This window comes from Artemia franciscana, chromosome 21, assembly GCF_032884065.1.
Source record: "Artemia franciscana chromosome 21, ASM3288406v1, whole genome shotgun sequence".
In the NCBI taxonomy this organism is placed as follows: domain Eukaryota; kingdom Metazoa; phylum Arthropoda; class Branchiopoda; order Anostraca; family Artemiidae; genus Artemia; species Artemia franciscana.
Window position 1 is genome coordinate 2,316,152 of NC_088883.1, and position 18,080 is coordinate 2,334,231.

Genomic DNA, 18,080 nt, shown 5'->3' on the forward strand with positions numbered 1-18,080 from the left:
TTGCGTAGAAGTGATATTAATTATGCATTTAAAATATTACGTCTAACTTCCCAAGACGCCTTATCTTCAGTCTCTGAACTCGATTACGCCTAAGTAGCCTGATTTAAACATTCCTTTTGCTAAAGCCACATTCTTCGAAACCTAAAAGCTTGTTACTTGATTTGATGCCTTTTTTTTTTATCCATATTTAATTTGACACCGTTCAGTAAATCAAAAAAATTTGGTGGAATTCAAATATTTCATAGACTACGCCCACAGAGAAACCAAACATCCTTGCAATAAAAATTATTCTAATTAGATTCCTAGTAAAACTATAAATTAATGCTGAATGGTGTGTATAATACCCCTCATGATGAGCCATTTGAATTCTTAGGTAATTTTCTTGTACCACAAGGAACTAAGTTAGGTCACCTTCATTTCATCTTGTTTTTAACCCTATGTAAACAGTAATTCGTGAGCGTTTTAAATTTTCTGGTGACTTAACTGCCTTAATACTACGACAAAGCCCTCAAACTACCGAGCAGTCTGATTTAAGAAATGTTTATGATTTAAAAGCTGAATTAGGACGGGTAAAACTGACAGTCAGTGAGACTAGGAGCTATCTTTGACTTTTTCCTTCCTAAAGATTGACAGCTACTACTACTAACAACTCACTGCAGCACCAAGTCGCCTGAGGCCAACAGAGCTATGCACTCTCCTCCTCTATCTCAATCTATTCAAAGCCTCCCTATTTACACCCTCCCAGGAAGTTCCCTTTCCTTTAAATCTTTCTTTATGACATTCTCCCACCCCAGCTGAGGACGATCTGCTTTCCGTTTAGACCTAGACGTTTGGCGGAATAGGACAATACCCAGCTATCTGTCATCTTCATTTCCCATAATTGCCTTCTACCGACAAAGAAAACAGTAATGATACTTCGAATACTTTTAGACGAAGATTTAAGATGGAACTCGCACTTTGAATATCTGACTAAAAAAAGGGCCTCATTTTTACATTCTTTTTCCAACCCGAAGAGCTTTGGTATCTCAACTGGGGTTTTAATATCTGTCTACTGTAGTTACATTGAATCTTCTCTTGAATGTGCTATGTCCATCTCGACATCCAGGACTGACGAATCATCAATCAGATAGACTTGAGACGGTACAAAAAGGAGCTGTAGTATCATCCTTGGGCACAGCTGCTCAACATGTGATGATGCAGTGAAACAACGTCAACTTGAATCCACTTGAGAGTCATAGATTCGAGTTGATATACAAATTTGGATTATATTGTCAAAGCTTTCCGAATCATCATGGTTTATTATCCAGCCTTGAGAACCCAGACGCTAGACCCAAACAAATATAAAAGAATTGTCCATAATTAATGATTTACCCAGCCTCTACTACCGAGAGATTTCGTAAATCATTTGTCCCCCTGCTTTAATCGTTATTGTAATAATGTCACTTTAAGAAGTATTTAATGTTTGACGCAGTTTATTTAGGGATTAGCCTGTTTGCGTCTTTGAACTTATTTTTAGTTTGGAAATTATTCACTTTACTGTGTACATTGCGTAACTTTTATAGAGCATTTCATCTACTTTCTTTAAACAAGCAACTATATATTTTGGTATGTATTTTTCTTGAAAACTGTTCGAGATATATTTTATTATTTGGCGCCCTAAGATTCTCTGCCCTGAAAAAAAAACGATATAGATAGGTCAGAAGCTCAATAAAATTCGTATACAGCCAAAATTCTGAAAAAAAAATCATGTTAGACAAATCACATTTATATACATTTCAAGAGCAAAAGTCACATCATTTTTCCCCCAGGGGTGGTCGTATCGTTTTAAGTATCTATGATGCATGCAAAATTACAAAAGATGACAAATGACTCCAAACAACTAAAGAAAAAGGCATTGAACAAGAAACAGCAGAAATCGCAACTTGCAAACGAAACAGATGCACAACAGAATCTGCGGTTAGAAGAAAAAGGAAAATTTTAATAGAATGAAAGAACGTGTTAGTTTAGTGTGCGTGAGTGTATGAAGGATAAACAGGAAGGAGGAATTGAATTTAAACCAGAATTACTTAATTAGAATGAAATCGACGATTTTCACCCTAGAATGAGGAAGTGTTCTTTTAGCGTCTACAAAAATACACAGGACAAACTAAAACTAAAGAATAACATGGTAATTATGTTATAGTTTAAATAAGATATTTCAGAAATTATGATGGAATAAAGAACGTGTTATTTTAGCGTCTGTAAAGGATAAACAGGTAGGATGAACAGAATTTATGCCTGAACTCTTTAGTTTAACTGAAATGATGATTTGCCACCCTATGACTTGAAAGTAAAGAATAGAACGATAATTATGCCAATGCATAATTTAGATATTTCAGAGGGCACAGGCAATGGAACATACCTGATTGTAACTGCATTATATAAAAAATAAATTAAAGCAAAAATATAACCACTGGGGAAAAGCTGAGAAAGAAGTCTTTTTGGGACTTATAAGATCACGCAAAATTACAAATGATCCTAAATGAATCCAAACAGCTAAACCAAAAGACATGAAAAACGACCGAGGTAATTATGCATGAAAATGAAGCGCAATAATATCTGCGGCTAGAAGACATGTGACAGCAAGCATCACAACAAATCCCAAATGAAAATAATGGACAAAGAAATCTACGGTTAGAAGATAAGCAACAGGGATAGTCACATTATCCCACACTAAATATACGATTAGAAGAGAATCCAAAGTGAGAGTCACAACGAGTCCCAAAATTTAAAAATCCAATAAAATAGATGTTTCATTGATGCATTAACCGGAAGAAGGAAATGAATTCGCGCCAAAATTTCTTAATTCAATTGGAATTACTTATTTAACAGCTTATGACTTAAAACGAAACAATAACGCGATAATTATGCTAATGCGTAGTTATAGAACCAAGTCTGGCACATGCCGGGTGCCGGTGCGCTGGCCACTGTTCATGTAATCTGTATAATACACTGTCATTATAATAATCATGAACCATGTGACCTGAATCTTGACATATATAATTCTATTTATGACTTATTTTAACCTCTTGACCTTAAAGCAGCAGTTATTACTTTAAATTTTTGATGTTGGTGTTTTTTTCCAAAAATCAAATTTGATTTTGGCGTTCTGTTCTGTCTTTTTTTTACATTGACATGCTCATGTTAGCTCCAGTTATTGTAGTGAATAAATATATTATTTTCTATTCTATTCTAATCACGCTCTTACTATCGAAAAAAGTAAATTTGCCTGGAAGCGATTCTTAAAACATATTTTGATTAGTAGGATCAACTAGGAAATTAATTGATTTTCTTGCTGTCTATTTAAAAGTGAACGAGATATCCCATAAATAATTGTAGGTAAAATCAAAGACCACACTACCTTTCCATGAAAATAAATAACAATTCGATTAGGGATAAATCCTTTTATTATACAGCGGAAAAACAATAGAAAAAATATACTAGATATTTTAATATTAGGATTTATCCCTACACTAACTGTTATATATTAAAATGTTTGTAGCCTATAGATTTAGAGAAAGCAAAAGTGACATGAGCCATTAGCATTATGTTTATCTGCCATCTACATCTCCCTCTTCTGAAGAATTCTACTTACCTACTAGTATAATTGCTAAAAAATTGCCATAACGTAAGCTACATAAGGGTAAAAAGCTAATAAATACTATGCCATCATCCCGTTCTGTTCGAAAATTCTGCTATTATCCACCCCTCCTCCAAGGAATCCTAAAAAAACTGTTGGTTATATTTTATAACCTGACCTAAGTGTAATGTATGGCATCTAGCTCTTATCACTTCCAACATATTCTGACAACTTCTACTTACCTTACATGCCACTACTGCTGCTCTAATAATGACAAATGGTAAAGAGCTAAGAGTAGAATAGAGGAGTTCTATTCCATCATTTATTTTTAGAATTAACTGTATTATTATGCCTCCTTTTAGAACCTAGTGCCAAAGTAGTTTATCTTCAACAAACATCTTTCAACTCAACTGAAATTACTTATTTGACACCTCATGACACTTAAAACTAAAGAATAACGAATAAATATATATATATATATATATATATATATATATATATATATATATATATATATATATATATATATATATATATATATATATATATATATATATATATATATATATATATATATATATATATATATATATATATATACTCCCTTTAAACAAGTAATTGTCAAATTATTTATGTATGTATGCAAGTATATTTTTTTAAACAGTTCTGAATAAATCTGAGCAGCTAAAACAAAAGGCGTTGAAAAATATCTTATGCAATGATGCACAAAAGTAGAGCACAAACGAGATGTGCGGCTAGAAGACTTCACAATCATCACAACTGAAAACAAGCATCACAACGAACTTGGAATACAAGTGACAGGGATAATAATATAACAGTGAGAAATAACCGAGATAAAATAAATGATTCTTCGATGCATTAACAGCAAGCAGGAATTACACATATACCGCAGTACCAAATCACCTGAGGCCAACAGAGCTACGCACGCTCCTTCTCAATCGCAATCTATTTACAGCCTCTCTTTTTACACCCTCCTCAGAAGTTTCCATTCCCGTTAAATCTTTCTTTATTGAATCCACCCACCCCAATCGCGGACGAACTACTTATATATAAGCAGGTATATATATATATATATATATATATATATATATATATATATATATATATATATATATATATATATATATATATTATAAATTATTATTTCAAATTAATTGGTTTAGTAATTTCATTTTCGGCAATCTCCCTGACAACTGGATTTTCGATTACTCACATGCGAAAACAATGCTACAAACTGAACCAAAACTTGAATAGAGGCTAACTCTACTTCAATCCAAATACTCAATAATTTAAAATCAAGCAGGAATAAAAATATGGAGCCTCTGCACATGTGTTCAGCCCCCTAAATGCCAGCACTTTATAAGTTTCATAAAAACTTCCCTTTTTTAAGACATAATTTGCATATTGTGTGTAAGTATGTGTTTATAAAAAACACTGCAAATTTGTATATGCTCATTATGATACAAATGTGTTTCATTTTATTCTCCGTAGGTGGGAATTTCAAAGGGGGTGGGAATACCATTTCTCTAGAACTGGAGCTGTTGAAACTGGAGATGTTTCCATTCTGGAGATTACGCTAGAACTGGAGATATTTCAACAGAATGGAAACATCTTGGACCATCAGTATTTCCACTTTTATTTTTAGACCATCTGCAAAACCTCGGCGACTCTTGGTACTAACTTAGTAGATTACTTTCGTCTTCGACGAGTTTTCTACCGAAATAGTTTTGGTATCTTCTTTTTCGTCAGAATAAATAGGAATTTTGCAGAAGCGTCAGAAAATTGGCACAACTGAAAACACAGCAGATCACACTATAGCACAAGAAATCCGTAATTACCCTCATCCTAACATCAACTCAAAAGGGTTTCTTATCTCAGCCAAACTTTGCCGCCAACCGCAGCAAACGTCATTGCCTTTCCTTTGACCCACTTCAGTACGGTAGTCTGAAAGGAAGCAGCACTACTCACTAATCGATGACACAATTCCACATAATAACCGAACGGCTAGATCAAAGAAATATTATTTTGGACTTGTCTTTAGCTGTTTATCGAAAAGCGTTTGACATAATCCGCCATATTACCACAGCTGAAAACTTAAAAATGATGGGTGTAAAACAGCATATTTTACTATTTGTTATTGATTTTCTTTGCGACCTTTATCAACGTGTTTATGCACAGTTTCCAGGATATCTCAACTCGGAACGGGTCAAAATAATATGCGGTGCACCCTAAGCCACAAAACTTGCAGCCCTGCTGCTTCTAGCGGAGATAAATTACGCGCTTTCGAGAGCTGAGGATCATTTCCAATAAGTTATTCCGCAAGCACTAAAGCACCAAGCACAAGCACCAAGCACCAAGTTACAAGCACCAAGCACCAAACTGAACTATGAGATTGTAAACTCAATGTTTTAATTAGTTATAGATTGTGAAAAATATTATGAATTATTCCTGATGAGATGTAGCATCAGAAAGAGAACCCTATCTTCATCATCATTGTCATCATTATGACTGAGAGGCGTGGTCTTTTCCACTCCGCTACCACAAGTGAATTGTAATTTTAAAACGCGCTTTCGAGAGCTGAGAATCATTTTCAATAAGTTAATTACTTATCCTTGCTGCTAAAATACCTAGGAGACAAGCCTGGCACGTACGTGGGGGGGCCTTCGGGACCCCCAAAATTTTGTGAAATGTTTGATTTCCCCATGGTTTCTTGGGATTTCTGGCAAAAGTAGGACATTTATTAGGAGTCTAGATACATTTCTGAAGCCTTTTTTTGGGATTTTACAGCATGCAATTATCCGGTCAAGTCATTGCCCAATTATTAACCCATTTTCTGTCTAACTTTTTAACCTTTTTGAAGTAATTAGCGATTGTACAGTTATTTTGTTTTATAAAGAGAGTTTGCTTTCCACAGCAAAATAGAATTATCCTTGATATTACGGAGTTTATCTCCCCTTTTCAGGATAAAGTACAGCTTTTAATGGATCAATTTTGGAAACTATCATTTTTCATTAAAATCGATGTTTTCGCAATAGATGAACTACCCCCCGCAGCACCCATATTGCACTGTTAACCCTAAATTTCCCTTTCAGAGGGATATAATAGATTATTCACTGGTTCTAAATCGGTTCTAAACATAAGCTGAGCCTGAAACGTACTTTTCAGGCTTCAGTCTTCTTTCCCCCATCCGCTACAATACTACAGATTAAAGTTAATCTGTATTTTTCGATATGCGTGCTTTTTGCATTTATTTAGTTACTAAATAAAAGAAGTGCTACTTTATATCTGCTGTTTAGAAGGTTCCCCCCCCCCCAAAAAAATCCTGCGTACGTGCCTGGGACAAGCACCAAGTTACTCCGCAGTTCAATAGCGATCTCGAATTGACTTTTGTCGGCCAGTGTGACACAAAGTCTACACCAACGAGAACGATTAAAAAGTAATGAGGTTGAACCTTCTGAAACGTGATGTCTCCTGCCCTGAAATATGGTTATCTCAATCACAGTTATACTCAGTGTCACTTTTATCTCGGACTACTCCTTTAGCCCCCATGTTGCAAACCTAGTAAAGAAAGAAAATCACACCGTAAAATCGTTCGTTACTTTGGGGCGCCTGGGTTTTTCTACAAGAAAACCGAACAGTTGAGATGCCGCACCCATTGTTTTACGAGCTCTTTTGTTCATGTTTTGTCAGTGCATTTAATCGTTACTAATTTGTTCACCGAAAAATAGCATAATTTAGTTGCAATCTAGGCCAAAATTATGACAGCTTTTTTAAAATAAATCTTGAATGTTAAAGGGCATCACGTCTCAGTAAAACAGATAAGTTTTGCGAAAAATATACGCAAATAATTTCTGAGACCATACTGGCCAAGCAGAACAAGAAAGGAAAAGAATCGAGAAGAAGAAAAAACGAGGATATTTTGAGCCAGTGAAAATGAAAATGAAATGTGAGTATTTCGGCCGATACCTCCTTTCGACCATACTCAGTGGAAAATGAACTCGGATTTAATTTCTGGAAATACCATTCACTGTTTGATTTTTATTCAGTTACCCTCTCACCGCTGCTTGGAAAGGCTCTTAGTTTTATTTTGGTGGTGATTTTTACGGTTTGGTTTTAATTCATTTTAGTGGTTGTCTTTTTAAGGTCCTTTTTTACTTTTGCACTGAGGACGGAGGAGACCTCTGGAGGTCTCGGCCAAAATATTTGTACTTCATTTCCACTGGCTGTAAATATCATCGATTGTTCTTTCTTTCTGGGTTTTACTTATATTGAAACACATGTGAAAATATAACTGAAATTTATGAATCAACCAACCTGGTAAAAATATTTCATCGATGGGGGGACTTGTGTTTTAATGTTTTTTAGCATTAAAAACTTGCAAAAATTGAATGTTTTACTTTAGACTAACCGGTGGCAACTTTATATTGAAACACATGTGAAAATACAACTGAAATTTATGAATCAACCAACCTGGTAAAAATATTTCATCGATGGGGGGACTTGTGTTTTAATGTTTTTTTAGCATTAAAAACTTGCAAAAATTGAATGTTTTACTTTAGACTAACCGGTGGCAACTTGATGTCCAAATCCTCGGCTGCCAGAATGAATCATTATGCAAACTTGGCCCTTTCTGTCAATGCCCATTTTTCTTGCAGCCCAGGCATCAAAAATCTCCTCAACAACTTGAATTTCAGCATAATGATTACCCGCTCCAAGTGTTCCCAGCTAAAATAAAAATTATAAAAGATCATAAAATAAGATAAAGAAAGATAAAATCAGATAAACTTTACATAAAATAAAAGAATAAAACAAAATAGTAAAATTGCCAGCATGGCTTTCTTCAAAAAATTGCACAGGAATATAATTAAAATGTTAATATAACAATACACAACAGCAACAAAATCTATTAATGAAATAAGCAAAGTAATAAAGTTTTTTTTCAATAAAATCAATAATAAGTACAATTTTAATAATAATTGTAATGGAATTTAATAGTATATAAAATCAAGTATTTCGTTTTCACCTTCGAAAACCTCTCATATCGGAAAAGGAACAAGAATACAACATAGAATTTTAACATAATAAAAAACTAAGGTTTTTTTTCACTGCTTATGCATGTAACTCTAATTTCTATGTAATTTTTGCTCGTTTTGTTGTTTTTACTGTTTTTCTTGTTTCTTTCTGTCCAATAATTTGGACTTCAGGATGCAAAAAAAAAAAAAATTTCGGGCCTCCATAAAGAGTAAATGATAATGAAATACTTCGTAAGTAATTGCAAGAGGAAATCTTGAAAATGTTAAAATTTAAAACGTAGAACAGCAAGTAAAATTACATTTTTTATATTTGGAGGCAGGCCCCAAAACCGTAGCCTGGCGTGTGGTAATAGGTTAAGAGCCTCAAAACAAATTCATGGAATTTTCGGAAACCAGCCAGAAATCCTTCGAAAATAGCGTTGAGTCGAAAGACCATTCGAGGTCAAACGGTGACCATATCATGTCACCGTTTGGGGGTCGGAACATCTTTAATTTGCTTCTTTTATTTAGAATTAGGAATTTATATCTTTGTTAGCTAGTAGTTTCAGGAATCAAAGAGTAAAAGAACTATTATAATAAAAAGTCAACTATTTAAAATGATTATATTATAGGTAAAATGTTATTTTGATTTTAAATTAAAATCATTCATAAAATATTTATTTCGCTTTTCTTTCTAATTGGATAAACACTTTGCACAACCATAAATATGCTAATAAAATAGGGAAATCAAGAATTAAGTTTTTAACTCCATGTGAATTTAAGTTTTTAGTAGATGTATGTCCCTTTTTAGTAGACGTAAAAATATTTTATCTAGGGGGGCGGGGGTGCTATGTTTTAATTAAAAAAAAACTGGTGCCATACTCCTTAAGATGTATAACTCACTTGAGAGTACATTTCATGGCTACCCCAGTAGAGGCTACCCAGCAATGACCGAAACACAGACCATAGTAATCAAAAATTTAAAAACATGTTTTAAATACAACTGCCATGTAGGCAACTATGATCAAGACAGGTAATTGAAGATTAAAATAGGCAAATCTCACGCTAAAACGACCGAAAAAAACCAATCAGTTTCCTTCAAAGCAGAATTTTGAATAATCCAAACGCAGTAAGAGGTAGGATTTCAAGGATTTATCAAAGCAATCTTTGCTTCAGGAACACATCTTAGGTATATTCATAGATGGTGAAAGCGATTATCTAAAATTTCATCATTAGATAAAAATTTGATATTTCGTCAGTGTTGCCATACTGATTTGATAATAATAAATTAGAAAAATAATCAAATTTGACTAAGTTTTCCCTCAGAAAAAAAAACTTATCATCGACAGTATGTTGGTTTCCCAAGAAATATGTACCTTTAAAGGAGTTTTATACTTTAAGAAGTTTAGTACCAAATGTTTTTGCTGATTATTTACCTTTTTTTGAGCGCACAATTCTACCCAAAACTGGATAGCTGCACATGGAGGTAAAAACTGAAAACCCGATTTTCCTTAATTTATTAACTTATATATGGTTGTAAAAGTATTTGTTTATCCAATTCAAAAAAATTTAGTATATTTTCTACGATTGATTTTAATATGAAATCGAAATACCTTATTACTTATAATATAGACATTTTAAATAAAAAGGAGCAAACTAAAGATAGTCAAAACACCTAGGCTGTATGAGAGTACAGAAGGATACGCTACACAAGAGAGAGGAGATAAAACATTTCTCCACAACACTGGTAGGACCAAGGGCACCAAGTAGAAGGATCTAGGGCTATTGCCCCCTAAAACTATTCTTTTGGGTATTTTCACAAAAAAAAAATTCGCAAAAAAAAACAAAAAAAAAAAACAAGGGCAGCTGCCTTCGGAATAATCTCCGTTCATTCTAAATTTTAATTATGTTTAGTAACTGTATTATTTATTTTAGTATTATTATATTTATTTATTTAGTATTATTATTTATTTTAGTATTATTATATTGTTTAGTATTAGTAACTGTAACTAAAAAAAAAAATTAATTTTGATATCAATATATATATAAAAAGAATCTCTCTCTATTGAGCTGTTACTATTGAGCCGTGTCGCTCCTTAATTACTTTACCACGAGCTTTTTTTTTGTTTACCACAAAAAAAACATCTCTGAAAGAAAGTACGGTAGTGATTCGGCACTGAAAGTGATTCGGTAGTGATTCAGAGAATATTCACCCAACAAAATGTATAAATTTAAGACTTACAATAATTTAAAATAACTGCACATTAAAAAAAAAAAAAAAAAAAAAAAAAAAAAAAAAATCAAGAACTGAAAAACGTTCGGGGTTTTGAAAAAAAGAACGTAAAGCAAATACAGTATACAACATAAAAATTAAAACAAATATACAAATTATATTATCAATATAATAATAATAAAATAATATCATAATCGTGCAAATAATTGCTTTCCCGGCAGAATTGCTTTGATATTCTAAAGAAAGTAGCAAAACAAGTTTCATTCACTTTGCTCGACTACTTATTTGCAAAACATTAATGATGCTTCCCTGAATAGAAATTGTTTCCTTACCTATTAAATATAATTTATATGTGAAATAAAAAAAAAAAATCAGTTTAAAAACATGAGAGACAGTCGTGTTGAGCTTCGTAGATAACGAAGAATATATAAAAAATGCTAGAACAGAGTATACTAAGAAAAAAGTAAAACATTTAATAATGGAAAAAAGAAAGAAAAAGTCAAAATGACATCGATTAGAAAACCAAAAACAAAGGAAAAAATATAAAATTGGTTCTGTATGAGTTTAGGCTGAAGCCTGTGTCCTGTAGCAGCCATATGTCTTACCTGTGGCAATCCTCGCTTTTTAGCTCGTAGACTAACTTTCGACGGGTCTGCATTTAGCATTCTTCCAAATTCCTCGCAATGTTCTTTGTCTTCTGCCCATATATACCCTACAATGAAGGACATAAATATTCTGGGGTAAGAACACTAAAACTACTGCAGGCAAAACTATTGCCTGGCATCCTTCCAAATGATCTTGGTCTTCTGTTGATATTAAATAAAAAAAAAAACAAGTTTTTTTTAAATGAAAGTAAGGAGCGACATTAGAACTTAAAACGCACAGAAATTACTTCGTATATGAAAGGGACTGCTCCCTCCTCAACGCCCCGCTCTTTACGCTAAAGTTTGACTCTTTCTCTCAACTCTACTTTGTAAAAAAGTAAAAAAAACTTTAGCGTTAAGAGCGGAGCGTTGAGGAGGGAGCAGTCCCTTTCATATACAAAGTGGTTTCTGTTCGTTTTAAGTTTTAATGTCGCTCCTTACTTTCAGTTAAAAAAAATTGTTTTTTTTATTCAATTTATGAAAATTTTTGAATTAATGCATGTTTCGATTTTGGCTCTTCACAGATGAATAATTAAAATGAAATTCGCATTTTTTTTTTTTTTTTGGCTAAATGGCTTTCTCATAGTTTTGATCGAATGATTTTGAGAAAAAAAGGAAATGGGGAGGAGACCTAGTTGCCCTCCAATGTTTCGGTTACTTAAAAAGGTAACTAGAACTTTTCATTTTTTACGAACGTTTTTATTAGTAAAAAATATACGTAACTTACGATTTAGCTTACGTAACGAACTTCTGTATTCGTATGCTTTTATTACGTATATGAGGTGGTTCACCTCCTCGTCAGTACCTCGCTCTTTACACTAAAATTTAAATTCTGTCCCAATTCCTTAAGATTGACCCCTGAATCACAAAGGTAGTAGAATAAATAGTTGAAATTACTAAAAATACTTTAGCGTAAAGAGCAAGGTATTAGGAGGAGGTGAGCCCCTCATATGCGAAATAATTTCAGTTCGTTTTAAGCTTTAATGCTGCTCCTTACTTTCAGTTGAAAAATGTTTTCATATTTATTTTTCAATTGTTTTTTGTGTGTAAATAATGCCAGAAAATCCTGCGTTCCGTTCATGGAAATTTTATTCCTCCATGACAAATTCCTCCATGGAAAGCTCCCCCAACGTGTCCCCCTCTTCTCAACCCCCCCCCCCCCCCCCAACCAAAAAATCTCCCCTGAAAACATCTGTACACTTCCCAATAACCATTAATATATGTAAGCACTGGTCAAAGTTTGTAACTTGTAGCCGCTCCTACAGGGACTGTGGGGGAGTAAGTTGCCCCAAAGACATAGTTATAAGGTTTTTTGACTATGCTGAATAAAATGGCTATCTCAGAATTTTGATCCGACGACTTTGAGAAAATAATTAGCGTGGGCCAGGTGCCCTCCAATTTTTTTGGTCACTTAAAAAGGGCACTAGAGCTTTTCATTTCCGTTAGAATAAGCCCACTCGCAACATTCTAGGACCACTGGTTCGATACGATCATCCCTAGAAAAAAAAAAAAAAAATAATAATAATAAACACGCATCCATGATCTGCCTTCTGGCAAAAAATAAAAAATTCCACATGTTTGTAGATAGGAGCTTCAAACTTTTACTGTAGTTCTCTGATCTGTGAATCTGATGGTGTGATTTTTGTTAAGATTCTATGAATTTTAGGGGGTGTTTCCCCCTAATTTCTAAAATAAGGCAAATTTTACTTTTGATGAGTAAGACTAAATTTGATGAAACTTATATATTTAAAATCAGCATTAAAATGCGATTCTTTTGATGTGGCTATTGGTATCAAAATTCCATTTTTTAGAGTTATTATTGAGTACTATTGAGCCGGGTCGCTCCTTACTACAGTTCGTTACCACGAACTGTTTGATCAATTTTTGCTCGTTTTGAGTTTGACTCGGCTATTTGTTTTAATTTCTCTTCATTTGAGTTTCATTTATTTATTGATTGTGATTTGCGGTAGTTTTACGCTTGGAAGATTATTTGACTTTATTTTTGATAATTCTTGGATTAATGGAGCTCTTTAATTTTCTTTGAAAGACTTTTCTAGCGGAAAAATTTTTTTAAACTAATTTCTGTTCGTTTTTTATTGACATTGTCTTTTTCATGAAAAGAAAAATATTGTATATCTTTTCAGTTTTTTTCTATAAGAACCCATAGTATGGGCTGCTATTTGTATGTTGGAGAAACCTGTATCCAAATTCCGTTTTTTAGAGTTTTGGTTACTATTGAGCCGGGTCACTCCTTACTATAGTTTGTTACCACGAACTGTTTGATATGCAGCTAGGATAAAAATACTTACGCGGGTCAAATACATATAGAAAAGTGGAATGATAAAAGCAAAGTTCACCTCGTTCTAATTATTCTTTTCTGCCAACAAATGTCCTTGAATAGCAAAAAAAAAACACTTTAGTGGGAGTAAAGAAGAACTAAAAAGAAGAAGTTTTAAAGAAGTAAAAAAAGCAAAAGTGGCCAAAAAAGAAGTAAAATTAGATATCATTTTAAATTAATTTTGCCTTCCATCTGTATATACCGTACAATATAAAAAAAAAGGATGTCGTGGGACAAGAATGAAAAAAAGGAGCTAGAATTGGAAAAACCACAGTTTGATATCGTTCCAAGTTCTTTGCAATGCTCTTTGTTTTCTGCGTCTTGTAACAATATATGCTATGGACAAGAATAGAACATAATTTGGTAGCCTTCAAAGTTGCTGACAATTTATGTTTCTGCCCATTTGTTTTCTTAGTTTTCTGCACATATGTGTCTTGTAGCAATATATGCTATGGACAAGAATAGAACATAATTTGGTAGCCTTCAAAGTTGCTGACAGTTTTGTGAGCATATCCTGCAACCAAGGCCGTATCCAGGGAGGAGGGGGCGCCAAAGGTATTGAGCCCCTTCCTCTAAAAAAAGAAATTTTGTCCGATACGTAACTACGTAACTAAAATACAAACAAAATCTATTTCCATGCATTTAAAAGTTTTTTTTGCAACCCCCCCCCCTAAACAAAAAATCCTAGATACGGCATAGCCTGCAATATTCTGTTTAACTTAAAAAATCGTTTTCCAAATGCTGAACAATGGTACACACAGCGTGGATACCGATCTCCTGATTTTTTAATGTTATTTGACATATTTTTTGGTAAGTTATTTATATAATCTCTGAGGATGTGAGTCACACTTCATCATAATCTGACCATATTCCCATTGAAGATGAGGAAGCCGAGCCACCTTAGGTGGAAGAAAAGAACTCTGAAGGTTTACCTGAAAATAACTTAGATTTACATGAAGCTAGTGTTTCGAGTGGCGAAGGTACCTGCAATGAAGCCTTAGATTCTGAGAGTAAGGAAGTAGACATAACCGGTTCAGAGATGAAACCTCAGACGAGGAAGAAGCTCCTCGTTTAGACCATGTGTTTGAATCTGCTTCATAAAGTAAGGAATGTCTTCCACTTATAAAAAGCGTGCGAATAGTAAAAGAAAAGAAAAACCTTTGGAGAGTTAGGAAAAGATTATGACAGAGAACTGAGGAAAGGTGGAGTAAAACTAAAGCACGAAAACCAAAGCAAACTTTTTCCCCGGTCTGGCTTGTTTGAAATTTCGTTTTGAATTCCGCAGTGCGATTATTTTGATTTTTGACCATGGTTGATAATACAGCCAAAAAGAAGAGCAAGGAAGAAGATTATATTAAATTTTCTAAAGAAAAGGGTGAAATAAGAAAAATTTCAACTTCTCTTCTTTTAATCTTTTAGGAAGAGGAGAATTTTGCAAAAGTGGAATTTGAAAGAAGTATAGAAAGTATAAAAAAATTATAATATAAATTATTTTCCTACAAAAATTCATTCAAATATTTCATATCTCTAAAGGTACCTCTTACCAAAGAATTTATTATCATTGGTAAGAGTACATCAGAGGCAGTCATTACAGCATCCATAGAAAAGTTTGCTGGTCAAATACAATTAGATGCAACTTTAAGCAAACACACCAAGAGATAAAATTCAACATCTCAAGTAGGCATTTAGAAACACTCTCTCCGTTGGTTCCAAGAAAGGAAACTCACCCTCTCTCAACGACCAATCAATACCCATTTCAAGTGCTTCTTCAAGGTCGTTTGCAGTCATAGGTATAATACCTTTTGATCCAACTCCAACTGGAATGTGGTCGAAAAGACTCTGAGCAAGCTGTTCTAAAACAAAAATCACATTATTGATATATAATATATATATATATATATATATATATATATATATATATATATATATATATATATATATATATATATATATATATATATATATATATATATATATATATATATATATATATATATATATATAAACACATGTTTATATATAAAAATTTTCTTAGACCACAATCTGCCGTTCAATTTTCATTTTTAAACACATCAAAATAAGAAGAAACTGGTCTTTAAAACATGAAAAAAGAAAACAGCAGAAACACACACACAAAAAAGAAAACTGATATTTAAATAAAACTCCCAAAAAACACGGCACAATGCACAAGACCGAGATATCAGCTATTGTGAATGTTTTTGTCTCAATTAATCTTCTGAATATACATCTTTTGTATATATGTATATAGTACCAGGTATTGATACATGACTAGCTTGTATATAAGTGACTGTCGCAGTCGCTTGTCTTTTAACCGCAGCTTCCGTTGTGCATCATTTTTCATCTATGATTCGTTGTGATGCTCGTTATCGCATGTTTTCGAAGTGTCCATGTGATTGAGATTTATTCAGGATAATCATTAAATCAGACATTATATCCATGCCTTTTGCTTTAGCTACTCGGACTGGTCTTGTCGCGTTGGCTGGTCCAGGGAATTCGTCCAACTGGATTTTGAATATTGACATTGAATTCGATATTGATCGTTCTGGAATTATGTCCCAATGAATCCTAGACATTTGATTGTCCAGGTAGTTGTTCTTCCAGCGACGCATCATTTTCAACAATTGTGAAGTTGCGTTGTTTTTTTTTTTTTTTGGTCGTCATCTAGGTATACTTCAAATTCAAAAATTCTTTTTTAAGTTGAATGACACTGCATAAGTTTAACTTGGAATATTCGACTGAAAAAATTCCTTTTCCAACGTTATCCTGATGTCTGCAAACTAGGCATTTTTAAACTCCGAAACCATGTAAAAAAAAAGGTCCCCTGTTCAAACAAGCCCTTTCCCAATCTTATAGGATCATAGGTTCGATACGATCAAACACGAAAAAAAAAAAAAAAAAAAAATTTTCCCAAATTCCTGACCTCTATAGATCATTTATTTCAAGCTAGCGAGTGTTAGTTTACAAGTTTTCAGAAAAAAATGATTCAGTCGTTTTCGAGAATATATATATATATATATATATATATATATATATATATATATATATATATATATATATATATATATATATATATATATATATATATATATATATATATATATATATATATATATATATATATATATATATATATATATATATATATATATATATGTATGTATGTATGTATGTATATATATATATATATATATATATATATATATACGAAGGTCTCTTAGGTAACTAAGGGACTAGAGAGGTAACTAAAATAGTCCTCTTCATAATGTTCAGAAAAGTAGCGTGTTGATCTGACGAATGATGGCGGTAGTATTACATTTTCACCAACGAATGCATTCTGTTTCGAGTTAAGTCGTTGAACAGTCGTGCAACACCTACGTAGTTTTCAGCCACAATAGTTTTTTAGTTAAATTTAATCCAGTCAATACGATCACGCTCAATACGAATATCGGTATCGACGAGGTACTGTAGGAAAAGTCTACCACCAAAATGTAAAGCATTAAAACCAATCCGACGCAGGTCGGGTGTTACAGCTTGCACAGAAAGGCATTTGGCATGTTCAGGTCGAAAATCAATACGATGCGCAATAAGCAATCGAAGGTCAAAAAGCAACACAGCATTTTTTTAAAAAAATACAAAAAGAAATAAATACATCATTATCGCTCTCTTAAAGAGACTCTAACCTACCTAGATTCCTTTTCAGGCAAGATTTCGGTGTACCAATTCCCCCTCCCAAAAGAAATGCGGAGCCGTTTTCAAGAAAATGCAAAAAGAGATAAATACATCATTATTGCTCTCTTAAAGAGACTCTAACCTACCTAGATTCCTTTTCAGGCAAGATCTAGGTGTATCAATTCCCCCCCCCCAAAAAAAAATACGGAGCCGTTTTAAAGAAAATAGAAAAAGAAATAAATACATAATTATTGCTCTCTTAAAGAGACTCTAGCCTACCTAGATTTCTTTTCAGGCAAGATCTCGGTGTACCAATTCCCCCCCCCCCCCAAAAAAAGGAGCCGTTATCAAGAAAAATACAAAAAGAAATAAATACATCATTATTGCTCTCTTAAAGAGACTCTAACCTACCTAGATTCCTTTTCAGGCAAGATCTCGGTGTACCAATTCCCCCCTCCCAAAAAAATACGGAGCCGTTTTCAAGAAAATACAAAAAGAAATAGATACATCATTATTGCTTTCT

At 33.1% G+C, this 18,080-nt stretch overlaps 1 protein-coding gene across 1 annotated transcript in view; it reads right to left on the minus strand.

Annotated features, from left to right (window-relative positions):
• The window catches only part of LOC136040586 (RNA-splicing ligase RtcB homolog), a 62,514-nt gene that overhangs the window by 25,018 nt on the left and 19,416 nt on the right, over positions 1-18,080 (minus strand). Inside the window, exons 5-7 of the mRNA XM_065724832.1 lie at positions 15,595-15,720; positions 11,491-11,597; positions 8,206-8,365 (exon numbers count right to left, since the gene is read on the minus strand). Coding sequence (XP_065580904.1) covers positions 8,206-8,365; positions 11,491-11,597; positions 15,595-15,720 — 393 coding nt within the window. The remainder of the gene's footprint in view (positions 1-8,205; positions 8,366-11,490; positions 11,598-15,594; positions 15,721-18,080) is intronic.